Source organism: Mobula birostris, chromosome 24, assembly GCF_030028105.1.
Source record: "Mobula birostris isolate sMobBir1 chromosome 24, sMobBir1.hap1, whole genome shotgun sequence".
Taxonomy (NCBI): Eukaryota; Metazoa; Chordata; class Chondrichthyes; order Myliobatiformes; family Myliobatidae; genus Mobula; species Mobula birostris.
The window spans coordinates 59,328,354-59,352,367 of record NC_092393.1 but is presented as its reverse complement, the minus strand read 5'-3'; the positions used below and the strand labels follow the sequence as shown (position 1 = coordinate 59,352,367).

The 24,014-nt window shown below is 48.3% G+C and overlaps 1 protein-coding gene across 3 annotated transcripts; it reads right to left on the bottom strand.

Annotated features, from left to right (window-relative positions):
• Positions 1-339: 339 nt before the first annotated feature.
• LOC140187085 (uncharacterized) lies at positions 340-23,257 on the bottom strand. 3 transcript variants are annotated; one of them, XM_072242024.1, is made up of 10 exons: positions 23,090-23,257; positions 22,749-22,826; positions 22,628-22,660; positions 14,014-14,097; positions 11,659-11,756; positions 11,066-11,247; positions 10,643-10,732; positions 7,337-7,414; positions 6,364-6,429; positions 340-3,691 (listed from the first exon to the last, which is right to left on the bottom strand). In XM_072242024.1, the coding sequence occupies exons 1-10, from the start codon at positions 23,156-23,158 to the stop codon at positions 3,579-3,581; spliced, it is 891 nt and encodes a 296-aa protein (XP_072098125.1). In that variant the 5' UTR covers positions 23,159-23,257; the 3' UTR covers positions 340-3,578. The 3 variants fall into 3 exon arrangements, with proteins under 3 accessions (XP_072098125.1, XP_072098127.1, XP_072098126.1); XM_072242026.1 differs by lacking the exon at positions 10,643-10,732; XM_072242025.1 differs by lacking the exon at positions 22,628-22,660.
• Positions 23,258-24,014: the final 757 nt, after the last annotated feature.

Below are 24,014 nucleotides of genomic sequence, written 5' to 3'. Positions count from 1 at the left end.
CAGAACAGTGCTCAGGGACAGCAGCCTAACCACAGGGCAGGAAAGGAGTGGAGGATTACCCTGTCAGGGGCTGTGAATGTTGACAGAACACAAATGACTACTGAATGCCACGCAGGCAAAATGCTCGACAAACTCAGCAAGTCAGGCTGCATCTATGGAGGGGAATGAATGGTCTACGTATCGGGCGGAGACCCTTCATCGGATCTGGAAAGGAAAGGGACAGAAGCCAGAATAAGGTGGTGACCAAATGGTCACCTGGTCTCACCTGTCACCTGCCCGCTTGTACTCTTTCCCCCTCCCCCACCTTCCTATTCTGGCTTCTGTCCCCTTCCCCTCCTGTCCTGATAGAACATAGAAATCTACAGCACATTACAGACCCTTCGGCCCACGATGTTGTGCTGACCATGTAACCTACCCTAGAAACTGCCTAGAATTTCCCTACTGCATTGCCCTCAATTTTTCTAAGCTCCATGTACCCATCCAAGAGTCTCTTAAAAGACCCTATTGTATCCACCTCTACCACCTTCGCTGGCAGTAGATTCCATGCACCCACCACTCTGTGTGTAAAACTTACCTCTGACATCCCCCTGTACCTTCTTCCAAGCACCTTAAAACTGTGCCCCCTTGTGTTAGCCATTTCAGCCCTGGGGAAAAAGCCTCTGACTGTCCACATGATCAATGCCTCTCATCATCTTATACACCTCTATCAGGCCACCACTCATCCTCCGTCGCTCCAAGGAGAAAAGGCCGAGTTCACTCAGCCTATTCTCATAAGGCATGCTCCCCAATCCAGGCAACATCCTCGTAAATCTCCTCTGCACCCTTTCTATGGTTTCCACATCCTTCCTGTAGTGAGGCAACCAGAACTGAGCACAGTACTCCAAGTGGGGTCTGACCAGGGTCCGATATAGCTGTAACATTATCTCTTGGCTCTTGAACTCAGTCCCACGATTGCTGAAGGCCATTGCACTGTATGCCTCCTTAACCACAGAGTCAACTTGCACAGCAGTTTTGAGTGTCCTAAGGACACAGACCCCAAGATCCTTCTGATCCTCCACATTGCCAGGAGTCTTACCATTAATACTATGTTCTGCCATCAAATTTGACCTATCAAAATGAACCACTTCACACTTACCTGGGTTAAACTCCATCTGCCACTTCTCAGTCCAGTTTTGCACCCTATCAATGTCCCACTGTAACCTCTGACAACCCTCCAGACTGTCCACAACACCTCCAACCTTCCTGTCATCAGCAAATTTACTAAACCCATCCTTTTACTTTCTCATCCAGGTCATTTATAAAAAATCACAGAGTAAGGGACCCAGAACAGATCCCCACAGAACACTGCTGGTCACCGACCTCCATGCAGAATACAAACCATCCAAGAACTACCCTTTGCCTTCTGCGGGCAAGCCAATTCTGGATCCACAAAGCAAGGTCTCCTTGGATCCCGTGCCTTCTCACTTTCGGAATGAGCCGTGACCCTGATGAAGGGTCTCGGCACAAAACGTTGACTGTTTATTCCTCTCCATGGATGCTGCCTGGCCTGCTGAGTTCCTCCAGCATTTCGGATGTGTTTGAGTGTGAGCTGTGTGATAACACATTTATTTCAAGGATTGGGTTCTTGAGAGACAGAGACATCCTGTGTATTGGAAAATTAAGAGAGTGTGTAAATGTAGATGTTAATGCTGTTTTTTGGGTGGGGTGGAGATACGTCTCTAACAAAGGAGGGGTAGGGCACTTCTTCCCTCCGCTAGCCTGCAGGTCACCCCTGGGCAAGGTGTAGCCCCCCTCCCCCACCCCCTGATCAGGGTCACGTGAAGCCATGGGAGCAGGCGGTGGACGGTCGTGTGAGCTGCATTGACACCAGGCAGAGAATCTCTGAAGAGTATTGATAATGGCTGGGGTCACCCGTCTTGTAAAGATATTGCCCTGAAAAGGCAATGGCTAACCACTTCTCTGTAGAAAAATTAGCCTAGAACAATCATGGTCATCCATGTCATACGACACGGCACATAATGATGATGTCATATGACATGGCAGATAATGATGATGACATACAACACAGCATGTAATGATGATGTCATACAACACAGCACAAAGTGATGATGTCATATAACACTACATAACGATGACGGTGATGATGATGATAATGTGAATGTTGTTTGGTGAGGTGAATCCAGTTATGAAGTGGTTCAGATATTAATTCTCCCTGGACGGAGGGGAGATTGGAAAGAGGTGGCCAGCTGGGTAAGATAAATGGAAGTTGTATTCACTGGCGGACAGCTCAAGGAGATAGGGTCATCAAGAAAACTCTTTGCACATTGGTACAGGAGTTTGGCATTTTATAACAAAGTTGTATAAGATACTGGTGAGACTATATTGGTACTATTGTGTGCAGTTTTGGTCACCTACCTACAGAAAAGATATCAATGTCTGAAAAAGTGCAGAGAAAATTTACAAGGATGTTGCCAGGACTTGAGTTACCGGGAAAGGTTGAACAGGTTCAGACTTTATTCCCTGGAGCGTTGGAGAATGAGGGGAGATTTGATAGAGGTGTACATTATTCCCTGGAGTGTAGGAGACTGAGGGGAGATTCACAAAGAGGATATAAGAGGTAGACAAGATTCCCTGGAGTGTAGGAGACTGAGGGGAGATTTGATAGAGGTACGGTATACAAGATTATGAGGGGTATAGACTGCATAAATGCAAGCAGGCTTTTTCTGCTGAGGTTGTGCAAGACTAGAACTTGAGGTCATAGGTTAAGGGTGAAGGGTGAAATATCTGAGGGATATCTAAGGAGGAATTTCCTCACTCAGAGGGTAGTGAGAGTGTGGAACGAGCTGCCAGTGTAAGTGGTGGATGTGGGTTCGATTTCAACGTTTAACAGAAGTTTGAGTAAGTACAAGGATGGGAGGGGGACGGAGGGCCATGGTCCCAGTGTGGGTCGATGGTCAGTGGGTGCTGTCCTGAATCCGGGGTTGGCAGCTATGCAACTCCATCTTCTTCGATCTTGCGACAGCACTGAGTACAGCCTCTCCTCCAGTTTGTTCTCGCTGGCCGCCTTGGCACTGCCCACCGCCGCCCCCGCCGAACTCGAGCCCGAGGCCGTGTCGGCCTCCAGCCGCGGCCGCTTCCTCGAGCTCAGCCCTTCCTTAGGCGGAGGCCTTGGGCAGGTCCAGGCACACGCTGCAGCGCCCAAGGTCATCATGTCTCTTCTAATGAGGTGCATAGCAAATGATTCGTAGATACGTGGTGAGGCTTTAATCTCTTCCACGGAAGATGGCCGTTGGCTCACAAGGAGCTCATCCGCCCTTTGTCAGGTCTTGTTTTTTCTAGTCCTGCCGAATGTCCTCACACCCTCCTCACCAGACCAAGTCTGGTGGGGGAGCCAGCCCAAGTCGCCGACCACAAGACCACAGCCCCCGGCCGAGTGCCAGGCGCCCGCCCCCCGCCAAATGTCTCTGAGTGTCCAGCGCCCGACCGAAAATCATGGTCGACGGTATTAGGCAGAATAACAGTTCAGCACGGACTAGATGGGCTGAAGTTCATGTTTCTGTACAAAATGACTCGATGACTCACTCTGAGTCCAGCCAGCAGGATGTCGAACGGCTGAAGCCCGAGATGATCTCGTCTAGAAGGCTCGCCTCAGGTATGGAGGTGGATGGCTCTTCACAGGGCACGTGCACACCTGAAAGAAAGGTAAGAACGTGATTCTCTACCTCTGGGTGATGGCAGGAAGTGGGACAGGAAGGGGCCCACTGCGACCTCCCCCCCACCACCGAGCACAGCTACAAGGAGCACTACCACAAGACAGCAGCATCCACCACCCAGACCATGTTCTCTTTTCACTGTTGCCATCAGGAAGCAGGTCCAGGAGCCTCAGGACCCACCTGAACAGTTATCACCCCTCAACCAGCAACTTCACTCGCCTCAACTCTGAACTGAGTCCACAACCTATGTACTCACTTTCAGGAACTCTACAACTCGTGTTCTCAGTATTATTTAACTACTTTTTAAAATTATTATTCGCAAAGTGTGTCCTGTTGCATGTTGAATGTTTGTCAGTCTTTATTATGCCTAGTTTTTTCATAAACTCTATCGTATTTCTTTTATTTTCCTGTCAAAGCCTGCAAGGAACTGAATCTCAATGTAGTATATGCTGACATAAATGTAATTTGATAATAAATTTACTTGGAACTTTGAACCGTCTCTGGGTTCAGTGGGTTCTTCCGGGTGATCCGGGTTCCTCCCACGAGGGTTAGGGCCAGTAAATTCCACGTTGGCAGCACTTGCAGGCTGCCCCCAGCACTTCCTCAGACTGTGTAGGTCGTTGATGCAAACTATGCATTCTGCTGTATGTTTCGATGTCCGTGTCACAAATAAAGCTAATCTTTACGGCGGTGCCAGGCTGGAGCTGCACCGACGGGTGATCTCCACTAGGGGGCGGCGGAGGGAAGCACTGCGATTGGCCTCAGCGCACTGGAGCAGTGCTGGGGATGCGTCTGGTGTGGGAACGGTACAGGCCCGTTAGCATGCCGTGTCTTTATTGACCATGATGGCAAATTAAACTGTGCATGGTCTATACCCTCCGTTCAATATCTTATCGATGCACCTCAGAAAGCATCCTGTCCGTATGCATCATGACTTGGTAGAGCAACTGGCCTGAATGTGACCGTAAGAGTGTTGTGGTCACAGCCCAGTCCATCGCAAAAACTTGCCTTCCCTCTATGGGCTCTGTCTGTACCTCTCACTGCCTTAGTAAAGCAGCCAGTATAAAAGATCATAAGACACAGGAGCAGAGTTAGGCCATTTGGCTCAACAAGTCTGTTAGAGTGAGTTTTTGGGTAGATGATTCATTTACACTTAAATGACTCTGGCCACCAGTCTGCTGTTTGACAAAGTACTGTGGATTGAGTTCACAACATCGCATTTCCGAAAAGCTGTGAATATCGGAATACTAGCCAGATGCTGCGGATGGAAGTGTGAAGTTTACAGGTAGTTTCAAAGACAGTATTATCTATACTTTATAAATATTAATTGCCCTCTATGTTAGCACGTAAAATACCAAATAAATGTATTGTGGATTTGACTTGCACTCCTAAAGGCTGTGAGTACCAACCCGAACATGTTGGCGTCGGGAGGAAAGGATGAAGTCGGAAGGTGTGATGTTTTGTCTGCAGCTTCAAAAGGAAGCATTGTCTTTGCATTGTCTATAACTTTTTAAGTAGCGATTGCCTTTTGTGTTTAGCATATAAATATTGAGCCCACATTGGGCTAGCAGACCTTTCTACCAAAAGCGTCTCTGTCCGTTAAGATACCTGCTGTACCTTGTTGTGTCGAATAAAGAAGCTACTTTGTATCTACCAGTGACTCTGTCTCTCCAGTAATTTCATCCACGCTACAACAGAGTCTGTTCATCATTGCAACACAGCTGATTTATTATCCCAAGTCCCATTTGCTTCTCAACTTTTATACCCAATATATTCAAAAAGAACTAAATATACCCAATGACTTGACTGCCACAGCTGTCTGTGGCAATGAATTCCACAGATTCATCACCTTCTGTCTAAAGAAACTCCTCCTTGTCTCTGTTCTACAGGGACGTCCTGTATTCTCAGACTGTGCCCTCTGGTCCTAGAGTCCCCCGCTATAGGAAACATCCTCTTCTTAGTCAAAGATCCTACCTATCCTCTACCTACTGTGGATATTTCTTCTCTGCCCCCCCATCGGGCAGAAGATATAAAATTCTGAAAGCAAGTACCACCAGGCTCAGGGACAGCTTCCACCCCGCTGTGATACAACTGTTGACCGCTCATGGAGGTCTTGATCTCACAAACTATCTTGTTATGATTTTGCATCTTATTGTCTGCACGTTCTTTGTAATTGTTACACTTCATTCTGCATTCTGTTATTGTTTTCTGTGACCATGACTGTTCCTGGCAAATTTTTCTACAGAAGTGGTTTGCCATTGCCTTTTTCGGGGCAGTGTCTTTACAAGGCAGGTGACCCCAGCCACTACCAATACTGTTCAGAGATTGCCTGGTGTCAGTGGTCACATAACCAGGACTTGTGATATGTACCAGCTGCTCATATGACCATCCACCACCTGCTCCCATGGCTTCACGTGACCCTGATCCGGGGGGGGGGGGCTAAGCAGGTGTTACAACTTGTCCGAGGGCGACCCGCAGGCTAGTACCTTATACCACCTTTGATAGAGACCTATCTCTGTATCTGTGACACTAACAAACCAGCTCCAACTCCCAGTCTGGTCATGTGTCTAACTGCCTGAGGGAGCGCCTTCTGCCTCCCGTACCTCCTCACTGCTGGTAGTAGTGAGAGAAAGGGAGAAGTTTGACTCACCCGAGGGAACTGTTGACTTCCCACTCACTGGTTTCGGGACATTGTAGATTCCACTAAGGCAGTTCACTGGCAAGAAAATACACCCATCAGTGACTTTACTGCACCCTCCAGTTCCCAGCCTGCCCTCGCCCCCGCCCCCTGCCCCGTGACACGCTGCGCTGCGACATCTTGTTCTCCTCTGTCGCTTGGTGAGGAACCACAGATCTGGACCCCACTAAAGAACCTGCTCTCGACCCTGGTCTGCTGTCAATCGCCGTCTGGCAGAGGCATGGTGGGGTGGGCAGTGCCTCCTGCTGGTCGGAGGGAGGAGGACACAGGGTGCTTGCGTCCTTGACGTGAGAGCAAACGCAGACTCGATACACATCTCCCTGGTGTACACACTCCAGGGGCACCTCGCTTTAATGGGTACACTTCTACAGCTGTGGGTGGAGCAAGCTGCCAACGGAAGAGGTGGATGTGGGTTCGGTTTCAACATTTAAGAGAAGTCTGGATAAGTACATGGATGGGAGGGCTTTGGTCCGGGTGTGGGTCCATGGGATAGGAGGAATAAAAGTTTGGTACAGGCTAGATGGGCTGAATGGCCACTTTCTGCGCTGTAGCGTTCAGTGACTCTACGTACCATTGGAGGTATCCTGCCTAGTGTCTGGTACTGCACGATGCAAAGCAACACGGTAAGCTGCAGGGAGGAATGGACTGTGCCCAGTAAATCACGGGCACCATCGGTGGTACTGACAGAAGGCGTCATCCGTCACCAAAGACTCCCACCATTGGTACCATGTTGTATGAACCACATGCAGTGTGTCGTATGACCACACACACCGCATCGTATGACCACCCACACCACGTCGTATGACCACACACACCGCGTCCTATGACCACCCACACCGCGTCGTATGACCACCCACACCGCGTCCTGTGACCACCCACACCGCGTCGTATGACCACCCACACCGCGTTGTACCACCGGACGTACCTCTGTCAGTCGCCTTTGGCTTCAGGCTCGGCACAGTTACTGCCTCCATCTCTTGTTCCCTTTGGTCCCCTGCGCTCCCTGAAAAAGCCCGGCACAAAGGTGAGACGGGGATGTTGGAACTGAGCGGGCAATCGTCCCCTTCATTGTGTGGGAGGAGGAGCAGAGTCTGGGGACTCTAGAAACGGTGTCCCACACCCGTACACAGCAAACAACCACAAATAGCAACATAACAGTAACCAGTTACCCTGGTGTGAAGTGTTATCAGAGCAGAGAGAAACACAGCTGCAGGATACCAGAGGGGAACTTCCCCACTCCTCCTCGTTCTTCAATTTCCTCTCAAAAGTTGCTGTTCAGTCTCTCGCACCACAGCCTCCCGAAACTCAACCCCCTCCCACCCCCAGGGTACCCATCTTCTGTCTCAATGTTCCCCAAAGACCCCACCCTCTGTCTCAACGTTCCCCAAAGACCCCACCTTCTGTCTCAACATTCCCCAGGGTACCCACCCTCTGTCTCAACGTTCCCCAAAGACCCCACACTCTGTCTCATCGTTCCCCAGGGTACCCACTCTCTGTATCAATGCTCCTCAGGGTACCCATCTTCTGTCTCAATGTTCCCCAAAGGCCCCACACTGTCTCATCGTTCCCCAGGGTACCCACTCTCTGTATCAACGTTCCCCAAAGACCCCACACTCTGTCTCATCGTTCCCCAGGGTACCCACTCTCTGTATCAACGCTCCCCAGGGTACCCATCTTCTGTCTCAATGTTCCCCAAAGACCCCACACTCTGTCTCAACGTTCCCCAGGGTACCCACTCTCTGTATCAATGTTCCCCAGGGTCCCCACCCTCTGTCTCAACATTCCCCAGGGTACTCATCTTCTGACGTTCCCCAGGGTACTCACCTTCTGTCTCAATGTTCCCCAGGGTACCCAGCCTCTGTCTCAACATTCCCCAGGGTCTCCACCCTCTGTCTCAACGTTCTCCAGGATACTCATCTTCTGACGTTCCCCAGGGTTCTCACCTTCTGTCTCAACGTTCCCCAGGGTACCCAGCCTCTGTCTCAACATTCCCCAGGGTACCCACCTTCTGTCTCAATGTTCCCCAGGGTCCCCACCCTCTGTCTCAATGTTCCCCAGGGTACCCACCCTCTGTATCAATGTTCCCCAGGGTCCCCACCCTCTGTCTCAATGTTCCCTAAAGACCCCACCTCTGTCTCACTGTTTGGCAGGGTCCCACCTCTGAGACTCAGTACTGCCCCCTGGGGTCCTGTGCTGTCATGACTTGCTGTTTCCCATTTCCCCACCCAGAGTCATACCATTCTCCAGGATGGTCACCTATAATCCATTGTTCCCGGGGTGCCTCCCCTGTGTCTCAACGTTCCCCAGCGGCCCCACCCTGTGACTCACTGTCGCTGTCCCCCCCCCCCCACCCTGTGCTGGGTCTCCCAGTGTCAGCTGTCCTTTTGAGTCAATAATGGACACACGTCTGGAGCGTGGATGGTGGATGGTGGGAGGTGGGAGGTGGGAGGTGGGGAGGAGACGATCGCTACCATCAGGGAGGAGGTACAGGAGCCTGAAGACACTCACTCAACATTTTAAGAACAGCTTCTTCCCCTTTGCCATCAGAGCGAACAGACCATGACCCATGAACACTACCTGTACCTCACTATTTATTTATATATATGTATATTCTTATTGTAATTTAGAGTATTTTTTTTTAGGTATTACACTGTACTGCTGCTGCAAAACAACAAATTTCATGACAAACACACACAAAATGCTGGAGGAACTCAGCAGGTCAGGCAGCATCTATGAAAAGGAGTAAATAGTTGATGTTTCGGGCCAAGACCCTTTGTCAGGACTTTCCTGGCGGGTTTCAGTGACAGTAATCCTGATTCTGATTGTGAAGGGGAGTTCAGGGGAACTGAGGGTAGTGAGGGAAGGGAGGAGATGGGATCAGTGTGCAGCTTCTGCTGGGGGCAGAAAGTGAGTGGAGGGAAGTATTGGGGGATCTTTCTTTACACAGAGAGTGGTGAGTACATGGAACACCCTGCCAGGGGTGGTGGGAGAGGCAGATACATTAGGGGCATTTAAGAGACTCCAGGAATGGTACGGATGATAGAAAATTAGAGGGCTATGTGGGAGGGAAGGGTTTGATTGAGCTTAGTGTGGGTTAAAGGGTCAGGACAACATTGTGGCCTGAACTGTCCTGTCCTGTCCACTGTTCTCCTTCTGCGTCAGGGCCTCTGTGCCTATTAAAGTTCAAAGTTCACGTATGTCACCAAATACAACCCTGTGATCTATTTTCTTGTGGCCATACTCAGTAGATCCATAATAGACTAATAACAGTAATAAAATCAACAAAAGACCACACCAACTTGGGTATTCAATGCATCGATCTGCACAAAAGGACAGATGCACACTCAGCAAACTTAGAGATTATGGGCTCACTTTCAAGAACCCTCCATCTCGTGTTCTCCATATTTACTGCTTATTTATTTATTATTACAATTTGTTTTTTTTTATATGCCGGAATCAGAATCAGGTTTATTATCACCGGCATGTGACGTGAAATTTGTTAACTTAGCAGCAGCAGTTCAATGCAATACATAAAACAGGAGGGGAAAAAAAGTTAAAATAAATCAATCAATCAATCAATCAATTACAGTATGTGTATATTGGAGATTAAAAATCGTGCAAAAACAGAAATAATATATTGAAAAAGGTGAGGTAGTGTCCAAGGGTTCAATGTTCATTTAGCAGAGAGGAAGAAGCTGTTCCTGACTCGTTGAGTGTGCACCTTCAGGCTTCTGTACCTCCTACCTGATGGTAACAGTGAGAAAGGGGCACGCCCTGGGTGCTGGGGGTCCTTCGTAATGGATGCTGCCTTTTTGAGACACTGTTCCTTGAAGATGTCCTGGGTACTTTGTAGGCTAGTGCCCAAGACGGAGCCAACTAAATTTACAACCCTCTGCAGCCTCCTTTGGTCCTGTGCAGTAGCCTCTCCCCCTCCCCTCACAGACAGTGATGCAGCCTGTCAGAATACTCTCCAAACTTGGTGCAAACCGTTTGCACACTCTGTTGTCTTTTGTACACTGGCCGTCCATCCCGTTCGGTACGGTCTTTCAGTGATTCTATTATGGTTATTGGATTTACAGTATTGAGTATGCCACAAGAAATTGAATCTCAGGGTTGTATATGACGACATATATGTACTTTGATAATAAATTTACTTAAAATTTACTGTTGCAAATCAGTGAATTAAACAGATCGACGTTTGAATCAGGACTCTGGAAATTCTCACTGTCACCTTGGGACACGGATGTGGCCTCATTATCCACGGACTCCCCCTCTTCACTGGATGAGGTGATGTTGCTGCACCTCACGTTCGATGATTCATCTGAAATTAGACATCAGACTCTGATGAAGACCACAATCCCATCTACTCCCACTACTGTCTATACGTCTCCCTGTGTCCGCATGGGTTTCCTCCCACATTCCAAAGACATACCAGTTGGTCGTTAAATCGGTCACATGGGTGTAACTGAGTGGCACGGGCCGGTTGGGCTGGGATAGCCTATTACTGTGCTGTGGCCCTGAACACATCTCTAATTGCTCACTGGGAGCGGACATGCACCCGATGGGCCGAACGGTTTTCCTCCGTGAGATGAATCTTCCCAAGGGCATTGAGGGTAAGAATATATACATCCTGAATGAACATCGAGCAACTGACCTAAGTCCGAGGCTGTCGAAGAAGTCTGGCGGGAATGCACGGGGAACGCGAGGTATATAGCGTCTGAGGTGTAGTCCTCGCTCTGTGTGTCCAGGGAGCACAGCGATCGCGTGGAATCTTCCCGCTCGGTCGTATTCGGACAAAGTGAGGCGGCCCGTTGAATCAGGTGGGGGATGTCGTGCCTGGGAAGGTAAAGGACAGAGCTGGTCAATTGTCACCCGTACCGAGGCAGAGTCCATGCAGGTCATTTCATTACATCAGCGCTCCGCCGGTAGGGTGGCATCGCGGTCAGCGTAATGCATCACAGCGCCAGTGACCTGGGTTCAATTCCCGCTGCCGTCTGTAAAGAGTCTATACGTTCTCCTCGTGTCTGCGTGGGTTTCCTCCGGGTGCTCCGGTTTCCTCCCACAGTCCAAAGACCCACGGCTAATTGGTCACAAGGGCGCGGGCTCATCAGACTGGAAGAGCCTGTTACTGTAAGAAGGAAAGAAAGGAGAGAAGGAGGGAGGGATAAAGGAATTGAAGGTAAAATGAGCTGGATAGATAGAAAGATCCCATGAGTTTTCCGGATCTCGCCGTTGAGAGACGCTCACCATGTGCAGGCCGAGTTCTTCTTCCCTGGCCCCGGAAGCTGCATGGCCTTCCACAGAAACTCCATCCACACGGCGCGCAGGTCCGAGCTCTCCGCAGCCTGATGCACACATCAGGGAGACAAGGGAGAGAGTGAGGGCTTGTCACCGCTCCAGAGACGCACAGGAACCGAGAGCAGAGTTAGTCACAAACGCGTCTCACTGATATAGAACAGTACCGCACAGAGCAGACCCTTCAGACTGCAAACCAATTAAACGCCTGGCTAAACTGGGTAACTTCTTAAACGGGTAAATTCTTATTTATGAAACAGTAACCCACTCTTAACAGATTCTTCCACTAGGAAATGGCCTCTCCACATCCACCCTGCCAAGAACCCTCAGGAGTTTCCCAAAACCAGCAGAAACCCTAGACCCAGCCTGGAATGGTAGAGCTGTACAACACAGAAACAGGCCCTTCAGCCCATCTGGTCAATGCTGACTAACTGAACTAATCCCACTTATCTGCATTTAGCCCCCATCTCTAAATGTTTTCTATCCATATATTTGTCCAAATATCTTTTAAAAGTTGCTCTCCGGTGAAAAATGATGTCATATCTGTTAAACAGGGGCCGTGGACAATTCTGATTTGATGGAGAATGGACGTGAAAGCACAGAGGAACATCTGGAGAAATTTCTGAAACGCCCGTCCACTGCTGTCGTTACTGTGTGGTCGGGAATCTTTCGGAGGGTAGGTCTCAAAATCCCCGGCCTTGCCTGCTTTTGGCGACCGAGAAAGAGGTCGAATCGCACGGACAGAGATGGCGCTCGGTACTTGGTGTCGGAGAGCTGATCAGAGCTCGAAATTTTCGGATGACTCAGAGTTGGATTGTGGTCGGCATGGCAGGGAGAGTTTTTCTTCCTTCTCGCATCTGCGTGAGATGTGGGATATTTGAGAAACTGAACTTTACTGTGCTCACGGACTTTCTTCATCAAGTTATGGTATTGTGCACTGTTGTAACTATATGAATAATTATGTGGTTTTGTCAGTTTTTTCAGTCTTGGTTTGTCCTGTGTTTTGTGATATCACACCGGAGGAAATAATGTATCATTTCTTAATGCATGCATTACTAAATGACAATAAAAGGGGACTACGTGTCTTCATGATCTAATACCATAAGACACAGGAGCAGAATTAGGCTATCAGGTCCATCGAGTCTGCTCCGGCATTCCATCATGGCTGATTTCTTATCCCTCTCAACCCCGTTCTGCCACCTTCTCGCCATAACTATTGACACCCTGTCTAACCAAGAACCGATCAATCTCCACATAATATACTCAATGATTTGGCTTCCACAGCTGTCTGTGGCAATGAATTCCACAAATTCACCACCCTCTGGCTAAAAAAAATCCCTCCTCATCTCTGTTCTAAAGGGACATCCCTCTATTCTGAGGCTGTGCCTTCTGGTCCTAGACTCTCCCACTATTGGAAACATCCTCTGCACATCTACTCTGTCTAGGCCCTTCAGTACTTGGTGGCTCGGGACCTTTCATCAGGATTGGAAACAAAATGGATTATAGAGGAGATTATGCAAATGCTGGAAATCCAGAGCAACACACAAAAATGTTGGAGGAACTCAGCAGGTCAGGCTGCATCTGTGGACGGGAATGAACAGTCGATGTTTCGAGCAAAGACATTTCATCAGAACTGGAAAGGAGAGCAGGGTAGAAACCCAAACAAGAAGGTTGGGGGAATGAAAGGAGTACAAGTGGCAGGTGATAAATGAGACCAGGTGAGGCAGAAGGTGGGTGGGTGAGGGAGGGGGATGAAGTGAGAAGCTGGGAGGCAATAGGTGTAAAAGGTAAGGGGCTGAAGAAGGAGGGATCTGATAGGAGAGCAGAGTGGACCTTGGGAGAAAGGGAAGGACGAGGAGAACCAGAGGGAGGAGATGGGCAGGTGAGGAGGAGAGGGGTGAGAGGGGTGAGAGCGGTGATTGGTGGATCCAGGTGATAGGCAGGTGGGGGAGAGTGGTGATAGGTAGATCCAGAGGAGTGGAGTTTGATATGCAGGTGGGAGAGAGTGGTGATTGGTGGACCCAGAGGAGTGGGGTTTGATAGGCAGGTGGGAGAGAGTGGTGATTGGTGGATCCAGAGGAGTGGGGTTTGATAGGCAGGTGAGGGTGGGGAGAGTGGGAATGATGTAAGGATTTGGGAGGCGACAGATTAATGTTCACTTTGTTCCTTTACAGAGTGATTCAAACTTGAGTTTCCAGATTTTTTTGTTTTTGTTACCTTCAATGTGGAATTATAGAGCATTACTGCAGGACTGTAGTTTAACTCGTATCCAAAGGCAATGCAGCATGTTCCCATAGTTGGACTTACCAGCACCTTTCTCTTCCCATTCTTCATGACCATCTCAAACAGATACTCGTGGTTCCTGGCTTCCTTTTCTCTTACCGACTGAACCTGTTTTTGAGTGAATTATAGAGTTAGAGAGTCATAGAAAAGTACAGCACAGAAACAGGCCTTTCAGCCCATCGAGTCTGTGCCGAGCCATTTAAACAGCCTACTCCCATTAACCTGCATCAGGACAATAGCCCTCCATACCCCTACCATCGATGTACCTGTCCAAACTTCTTAAACATCGAAATCGAGCCCGCACACACCACTAGCGCTGCCAGCTCATTCCACACTCTGACGACCCTGAGTGAAGAAGTTTCCCCTCATGTTCCCCTTAAACCTCTCACCTTTCACCCTTAACCTATGTTCCCCTTAAACCTCTCATCTTTCACCTTTAACCCATGACTTCTGGCTGTAGTCCCACCCTTCCTCAGTGAAAAAAACCTACTTACATTTAGCCCATCTGTACCCCTCATAATTTTGTATACCTCTATCACATCTCTCAAGCTTCTACGTTCCAAGAAATAAAGTCCTAACCTATTCAACCTTTCCTTACTAACTCAAGTTCTCCAGATCTGGCACCATCCTTGTGAATTTTCTCTGTACTTTTTCAATCTTATTTACATCTTTCCTGTAGGTAGGTGACCAAATCTGTACAGAATACTCAAAATTAGGCCTCATCAATGTCTTATAAATTTCAACATAGCATCCCATCTCCTGTACTCAATACTTTGATTTATGAGACCAATGTGCTGAAAGCTTTCTTTACTTTCAATGACTATGGACCTAGATTCCTAGATTCCCAGATCCCTCTGTTCCATTGCACTCCTCAGCGCCCTACCATTCACTGTGTGAGACCTATCATGGCTGGTCCTCCCAAAGTACAACATCGCGCGTTTGTCTGCATTAAATTCCATTTGCCATTTTTCAGCCCATTTTTCCAATGGGTCCAGATCCAGGTCCAGGTCCAAACCATGATAGTCTTCCTTACCGTCCACTACACCACCAATCTTGGTGTCACCCACAAATCTGCTGATACAGTGAACCACATTATCATCCAGATCATTGATATGGATGACAGCCATCAATGGCCCCAGCACCGATCTCTGTGGCACACCATTAGTCACCGGCCTCCAGTCAGAGAGGCAACCACCTACTACTACTCTCTGGCTTCTCCCACAGAGCCAATGTCTAATCCAATTTACTAACTTTTACTCTGACAGGCACATACAAGCTTTGTACTCTCAAATTTCACTTCTGAAGGCCTGGCTCTTGCCAAGAAAAGCACTGTGCCAGAAAATAATGTGCCCCAACCCACACTTGCCAGATAATTTCTGATACCATCAAAATTGGCCTTTCTCCAATTTACAATCTCAACCCTTGGACCAGGCCTATCTGTTTGCATATTAACTTTGAAACTAATGGCATTGTGATCACTAGGTGCAAAGTGTTTCCTGACACAAACTTCTGTCACCTGCCCCGTCTCAGTCCCTAATAGCGGACTCAGTATCACACACTCTCTTGTTGGGATGACCGGAGATGACAAAATGTCACCTGCTTAGAATTAAATACTTACATTTGTAATTGGTGAATCTTAAAGATAAAGATCTTTCCTTAGGTTTATTTGTCACACTTATATAGAGATATATCATGAAATGCAGTGTTTGCGTCAATGCCCAACACAGCCTGAAGATGTGCTGGGGGCAGCCCACAAGTGTCACCACACTTCCAGCACCAACTTACTCACCCTTACCTGTGCTTTTTTGAAAGGTGGGAGGAAACTGCAGCACCTGGAGGAAACCCCCTTACAAACAGCGGCAGGAGTTAAACCCCGACTGGGGCGTTTCGTTAAGTGTACTGGGCTGCCCCCCGCACGTCCCCGGATGCTGTTGGTCGTTGACATAAACAACACATTTCACTGAATGTTTTGATGTTTCGATGTACATGTGACAAATGGAGGGGTGATGGTGGAATGGGGGGGGGTGATGGAATGTAGGGGGTTGGTGGAATGTGGGGGGATGTTGGAATGTGGGGGGATGGAATGGGGTGGTGGAATGGGGGGGTGATGGAATGGGAGATGACGGAATGTGGGGGGTGACGGAATGCGGGTGATGGAATGGGGAGTGGTGGAATGGGGAGTGGTGGAATGGGGAGTGGTGGAATGTGGGGTGGAATGGGGAGTGGTGGAATGTGGGGAGTGATGGAATGGGGAGTGGTGGAATGGGGGGGTGATGGAATGGGAGATGACGGAATGTGGGGGGTGACGGAATGCGGGTGATGGAATGGGGAGTGGTGGAATGGGGAGTGGTGGAATGTGGGGTGGAATGGGGAGTGGTGGAATGTGGGGAGTGATGGAATGGGGAGTGGTGGAATGTGGGGAGTGATGGAATGGGGAGTGGTGGAATGTGGGGAGTGATGGAATGGGAGTGGTGGAATGGGGAGTGGTGGAATGTGGGGAGTGGTGGAATGGGGAGTGGTGGAATGGGGAGTGGTGGAATGGGGGGTGATGGAATGCGGGGTGATGGAATGCGGGGTGATGGAATGGGAGATGATGGAATGTGGGGGGTGGAATGGGGGTGATGGAATGTGGGAGTGGAATGGGGTGATGGAATGTGGGGGATGGAATGGGGGTGATGGAATGTGGGGGGTGGAATGGGGGGTGATGGAATGTGGGGGGTGATGGAATGTGGGGGGTGGAATGGGGGATATGGAATGTGGGGGGTGGAATGGGGGTGATGGAATGTGGGGGGTGGAATGGGAGATGATGGAATGTGGGGGGTGACGGAATGTGGGGTGATGGAATGGGGGTGATGGAATGTGGGGGGTGGAATGGGGGTGATGGAATGTGGGGGGTGGAATGGGGTGGTAATGGAATGGGAGATGATGGAATGGGGGGTGATGGTGGAATGTGTAGGTGGGGGGAGGAAAGTGGGAATGATGTGGGAAACTGGAAGGTGATAGATGGAAGATGCAAAGGGATGAACATGGTGGAATCTGATCGGAGAGGACAGTGGACCATGGAGGTAGGGAAGGAGATGGGAACCCTGAGGGAGGAAGGCATGGATAACGGACATGTCGCGAGGGTGGGGAGGGGAATGAGAAGGAGTGAAGGGGTCAGATGAATAAGGGTAAAGAAATGGACAGGCAGAGGGAATGGGTAGAGAAACACAGTCACAGATACTGTTATTGATCTGGGGCTTGGAGGGAGAGAAAATATTTCACTGTTGGGAGGGTTTAACATGTCTTTATTTATTTGTCACACGTACATCAAAATGCTCAGTGGAACGTGTCATTTTTGTGTCAAACCTAGTCAGCGCGGATTGGGCTAGGCAGCCCGCAAGTGTCGCCACACTTCCTGCGCCAACATAGCACGCCCACAACTTACTGACCCTGACCCGTACGTCTTTGGACTGTGGGAGTAAACCGGGGCGTCCGGCAGAAACCTTCGTGGCCACGGGGGGGATTACAGGGAGCGGCAGGAATCGATAACTGTGCGCGCGCAACCGTGCCGCTCCCGTGTGAACGTTTAACTGTAGAATCTGAGTGGGTTGTTCGGAAGGAAACGTAGGAAGTACCTGTAAAAGTACTTCTCTTTTTTTCTGTTTCTCAGATATTCTCTGACACAAATAGGAGGAACGCACACAAAAAGCCGGAGGAACAGGGCAGGGCAGGCGGAGTTTATGGAAATGACTAAATAGTCGATGTTTCAGGCCGAGACCCTTCATTGGATTCCCTTTCCCTCCTCTGTTGTCAACTTCCAGCTTCTCACAACATTCCCACTTCCCCCACCCACCTGGAATCACCTATGACCTGCTGGTTCATGTCCACCCCCACCCCATCCTTTTATTCTGGCTTTTGCCCTCTTCCTATTCACTTCCACAGATGCTGCCCGACCTGCTGAGTTCCTCCAGCATCTTGTGTGTGTTACTCTGGATTTCCAGCCTCTGCAGAATCTCTCGTGTTGACAAACAGGAGTAGACGCTCCCTCAGTCAGTGAGTTTCGAACTGAGAGGGAGAGAGACCTCCCACCACTGCCCGTAAGGGGTTTGTACACTCTCCCCGTGACCATGTGGGTTTCCTCCGGGTGCTGTGGTTTCCTCCCACAGTCTAAAGATGTACTGGTTGGTAAGTTAATTACTGATTGTAAATTATCCTGCGATTATGCTCGGATAATTTGGGGGTCGCTGGGCAGCATGGCTCGAGGGCCAGAAGGGCCTATTCCACACTGCATCTCAATAACAATCATAAATAAATGCAAGCAATTTGGGTCTGAAGCCGACGGGAGGAACTAAAATCCCAGCAGACCATGACCTCATTCGGTTGTGAAACGGGCTGGGGATGACAACAGAATGGTGTGTTGCTCACTGTGACGTAAATGTGGTTGAAACAGGGAGCTCACAATAGACAGGGAACAAAAAGGACAGCTCAGCAGGTCATGTACCTGTTCAGTGAGTCACTCTGTGACCTGTTCTTCCTGCGCTGTCACTGCCTGACTTGTCTGAAGTTGCCCTGAGGAGCTTTTCCTCTCCGGGTTCCCACGCCTTGCATCAGGGCAGAAGCTCCTTTCCCACAACCAGCTCCTCCCCATCTCTCCCCACCTACTTTTCTGTCAAGCTCAGAGTACCATAAACCATAAAACATAAGAGCAGACTCGATAAACCACTCCAGTCTGCTCCACTATTCCATCGTGGCTGATTTATTATCCCTCCCAACCCCATTCTCCTGCCTTCTCCCTGTATCCCTTAACATCCTGATTAATCTAGAACCTATCAACCTCTGCTTTAAATGTACCCACTGACTTGGCCTCCACAGCCATCTGTGGCGATGAATTCCATAAATTCACCAGCCTAAAGAAGGCTAAAGAAATTCCTCCTCATCTCTGTTCTAAATGGATGTCCCTCCATTCTGAGGCTGTGCCCTCTGGTCTTAGATTCCCCCACTGTAGGAAACATCATTTCCACATCCACTCTGTCTAGGCCTTTCCATATTCGGTAGGTTTCAAAGAGATCTCCTTCATTCCCAGAAGCATCAAACACTTCTTGAGCATTAACTCTTTCAATCCCAGCATCATTCTAGTGAACCTCTGTGCCCTCCTCAAAAGCCACTTTGATCGGAGGCCCAGGAGTGCCCCTTGTCCACACCCCCAGGTGCTTTACAAGCTGTTGAAATACAATCACTACTCCAATCATTGCAGCAGGTACAGCGCAAAAGATTTTAAAAAGTGAAAGATGAACTTCATTTGTCACATATACATCAAAGCATTCAGTGAAATGTGTCGTTTGCGTTAACAACCAACACAATCCAAGGACATGCTGGGGGCAGCCCACAAGAGTCGCCATACTTCCAGAACCAACATAGCATGCCCACAACTCACTCACCCTAATCCATATGTCTTTAGAACATGAGAGGAAACCCATGTTGCCGCTGGGAGAATGTACAAACTCCTTACAGGCAGCAGCAGGAATTAACCCGTGATGGCTACGCTAAACTCTATGCCAGTCTCTGAATTAAATGATTATTTCCCTCCATAGATACTGCCTGACTTGCCGAGTTCCTCCAGCATTTTGTGTGTGTTTCACATCACGTCCCTGAAGTTTAAAGCATTTTCTTGCAGCAAACCGTTGGAAGTCAGACCTGTACGCTTTGGAAGCACCGAACATAATTCTACACAGGCAAAACAATTGTAGAAAACAGAAGGAGCTGTTCATTCTCAAGGCTAAGTTCGTTCTTTGCAGCTTTATCAAACTTCACTACGAGGTTCGATCGGCATTTATCTTCTGAGAGGTGACTAGATAGGGGAGATAAAAGGCACAGACCAAGTGGACAGCCAGAGACTTTTCCCCCAGGATGGAAATGGCTAATCCTTAGTAGTGAAAAGTCCCATCCAAAACAAAATGTACACACAAGAAATCCAGAACAACACACACAAAATGATGGAGGAACTCGGCAGGTCAGGCAGCGTCTACGGAAAGGAATAAAGAGTCGATGTTTTGGGCCGAGACCAGATGTAAACAAAACAAATTGTCTTTGAACCTTGAACAGTGTAACACAGTACAGGCTCTCCAGCCCACAATGTTGTGCCAACCTTCCAACCTATTCAATCTAACCATTCCCTTCCACATAACACCCCATTTTTCTATCATCCATGTGCCTATCTAAGGGTCTCTAGAATGTCCCTAATGTATCTGCCTCTACAACGCCCCTGCCAGTGTGTCCCTCCCACACTCACCACTCTCTGTGTAAAGAACTTACCTCTGACATCCCCCTATACTTTCCTTCAATCGCCTTAAAATGATGCCCCCTTGATATTAGCCAATTCCACCCTGGGAAAGAGCCTCTGGCTGTCCACTCGGCCTGTGCCTTTTGTCACCCCCTATCTAGCCACATCTCAGAAGATAAATGGCAATTGAACCTTGTAGTGAAGTTTGTAACCAACTCTGACCTCCTGAGGCTGAAGAAATTCTTGGAAGTATTTGTTTCAAAAGAGGAATTAAAGTACAAAAGGATATTCACCTGTAACTGTTGCTGAGGCTGAAATTGGGAACTTAATACCTGGGGAATTCCAGATCACAGCACTTCCCACTCCTCCCTGGGTGGGTACGGCTGCACTGGCACAGAGATCCAGCAAGTGAGTATGATCCTGACCTCTGTTGCTGTCTGTACAGAGGTCGTACACTCTCCCTGTGACCCTGTGGGTTTCCTCCCGCATCCTCCCAATATCCAACTTGCTGGGTTAATTCGCCAGCACGAGGAAATCTGCAGATGCTGGAAGTTCAAGCAACACACATCAAAGTTGCTGGTGAACGCAGCATCTCTAGGAAGAGGTACAGTTGACGTTTCAGGCCGAGACCCTTCGTCAGGACTAACTGAAAGAAGAGCTAGTAAGAGATTTGAAAGTGGGAGGGGAAGGGGAGATCCGAAATGATAGGAGAAGACAGGAGGGGGAGGGATGGAACCAAGAGCTGGACAGGTGATTGGCAAAACGGGTATGAGAGGATAGCGAGATACCCCTTGTCCATCCTCTGTTTTTTTTTCCCCCCTCCCCCTTTTCTTTCTCCCTAGGCCTCCTGTCCCATGATCCTCTCATATCCCCTTTTGCCAATCACCTGTCCAGCTCTTGGCTCCATCCCTCCCCCTCCTGCCTTCTCCTATCATTTTGGATCTCCCCTCCCCCCCCACTTTCAAATCTCTTACTAACTCTTCCTTCAGTTAGTCCTGACGAAGGGTCTCGGCTCGAAACGTCGACTGTACTTCTTCCCAGAGATGCTGCCTGGCCTGCTCTGTTCACCAGCAACTTTGATGTGTGTTGCTGGGTTAATTGGCCTCTTTTAATTGTTCTTATTTTGTAGTGGCTGCTTGGAGAATGTGGGGGCAGAAGGGTGGGTGTGGAAGAGGAGTTAGTGGGCACGTGATACTGGGAATGAATGGGGAATGGTTCCGTACTGTGAACCTGGATACTCAGTATGCCAAGTGATATAGGGAAACATGGTGAGTATCGTAGAAACTGTCGATGTTTCGGGCCGAGGCTCTTCATCAGGTCCCGGAGAAGGGTCTCGGCCCAAAGCATCTTCTGTTTATTCTTCTCCATAGATGCTGCCTGGCCTGCTGAGTTCCTCCAGCGTTTTGTGTGTGTGCTCTGGGTGTGTGCCTGTGTGCATTTGCGCATGTGCTTTGTGAGCGGATACTCTGCATATTTCTGGTCGCCCTGTTACAGGACGGGTGTGAGGGCTTTGGAAAGGCTGAAGAAAAGTTCTACCAGAATGCTGACTGGATTAGAGGGCATGAGCTATAACTACAATCAGGAGGTGGTACAGGAGACACATCCTCAACGACTTAGGAACAATTTCTTCCTCTCAGTTTTCTGAACAGTCCATGAACACTAACTTACAATTTTGCTCTCTTTTTGCACTTTTTAAAAAATATACATATAAAACATTCTTATTTTAACTTGGAGCAATTCGTAGTGAATTCCACTGCACTGCTACCACAAAATAACACATTTTACGACCTTCTGTATCCCAGTGATAAAACCTGATTCTGATTCGGAGAGGTTGGACAAAGTTGTGAGTTGTGTTGTTTTCAGACACTGAGGGGAAATCTGTTAGTTGTTTATAAGATTATGAGAGGCTTAGATTCTTTTTCCCAGCTGGAATGTCAAGTACCAGAGGATATGCATTTGAGATGAGAGGGGGTAAGTTTTAATGAGATATGAGGGCAGATTTTTCTTTTAAACACGGAGTTTTAAGATTTAAAGATTGGTCTTACTCATTGAAACATTGAAATATACAGTGAAATGGGTCGTTTTTCGTCAGTGGCCAAGAATTGTGCTCAGGGAAGCCCACAAGTGTCGCCAACATAGCGCACTTACAACTTACGAACCCTGACATCTTTGGACTGTGGGAGGAAACTGGAGCACCTGGAGGAAACCCACATGGTCACAGGGGGTACGTACAAACTCCTTACAGACAGTGGCAGGAATTGAACCCCGATCTCCCAATCGCTGGCGCAATGAAGCATTATGGTAACCGCTACTCTACAGAGTTGACTGAACTACATGAAATGAAATACTACATTAAACATTTGAAACATGGCTCACCATGTAGATGTAATATTGCCCTCGGAGATGGCACTAGGAAAAAAAAACAGTATTGTTATTTGGGACATTCAAAAATACTTGACAATAAAGGAGTTGAGATCTTTTAAATAAGATTACTTACTGCCTCACATTGTTTATCGGTGAAGAAGAATAAAGTGGTGTTTTGGAGCCTAAACCAATACTTTGCCCAAGCAAACTTCTGCAGAGAAAGAAAGAAATCACAATTGTTAACACAAGGGTTTCTGCAGATACTAGAAATCCAGAGCCACACACAAAAATTGCTGGAGGAACTCAGCAGGTCAGGCAGCGTCTATGGGGAGGAATAAACACCCAATGTTTCAGACTGAGACTTTGAATTAGGATTGTTACTTCTTCGGAAAATTAATATTTAAGTACCTTTGTTCCTCATTCGTAAAAGACCCTCCAGGTAAATAAAAAGCATTGAGTAGAGAATGAGCTCACCATCTTGTCTTTTTGCTTTTTCAAGTACCCTTCGAAGATCAGGTCTTTGCCATTTTCTTCAGAAGTCATGGTGGTGTGGTGATGGAGTGTGATGATCAAGAGGCAGACAAAGATTCTCCCAAGGCCGTTTCTGCTTCCCAGAATCACGGAGCTTATTCTCGAGAAGGACCAGCTCTGGCGTGCAGGTGTATGTGTGACAGCAACACCCACTTTAAAACCAGACTCTCAGCTCAGCTTGGCAAAGAACTTCCTTGTTCTGTCAGCACAAGGTTCAGTTTCAGTTAACTCTTTAGGGGGCAAAATGAAACTGGCTTCCCTTTAAGAAAAATACAAGGGTTCATTTCTGCAGCTGAACAGTTGCAACGCTCATGTTATAGACATAATGTATGGGCTCACTTTCAAGGACTCTACAACTCATGTTCTCAGTAATTTTTTGCTAATTTATTTGTTCGGGTGCCATGGTGGTATAGTGCTTAGAGCAACACTGTTACAGCTGGAGATGTTCCAGATTTCGGAGTTCAATTCCTGGTGCTGCCCTTAAGGAGTTTTTACGTCCTTCCCATGACTGCATGGGTTTCCTCCGGGTGCTTCAGTTTCCTCCCACAGTCCAAAGGCGTACCAGCTAGTAGGTTAAGTGTAAATTGGAATAAATAGGTGAGCCTTTGGGTATTGTGGTTCATTGGGCTGGAAGGGCTTGTTCCCACTGTATCTCTATATAAATTAAAGATTTTTTTCCCCTTTTTTTTTGTATTTGCACTATTTGTTGGTCTCTTGCTAATCTGCACACAAAGTCAGACTTTTATTGGTTCTATTATGTTTCTTTGTATTTACTATATGCACCTTGTGCTGTGAATGACTGGGTTTTGTTTGGCTGTGGTCATGGATGATCATGTGTGGTTGAATGACAATTAAACTTGAACATGAA

Bases quoted from the DNA above. Each gene is read 5' to 3' on its own strand.
- LOC140187085 (XM_072242024.1), bottom strand. From the start codon at position 23,158: ATGACTTCTGAAGAAAATGGCAAAGACCTGATCTTCGAAGGGTACTTG. The intron at 6,430-7,336 runs GTACGTCCGGTG...TTTTCTTGCCAG, and splicing joins GCCAAAGGCGACTGACAGAG to TGAACTGCCTTAGTGGAATC. The intron at 3,692-6,363 runs GTGAGTCAAACT...CCTTTCTTTCAG, and splicing joins GAAGTCAACAGTTCCCTCGG to GTGTGCACGTGCCCTGTGAA.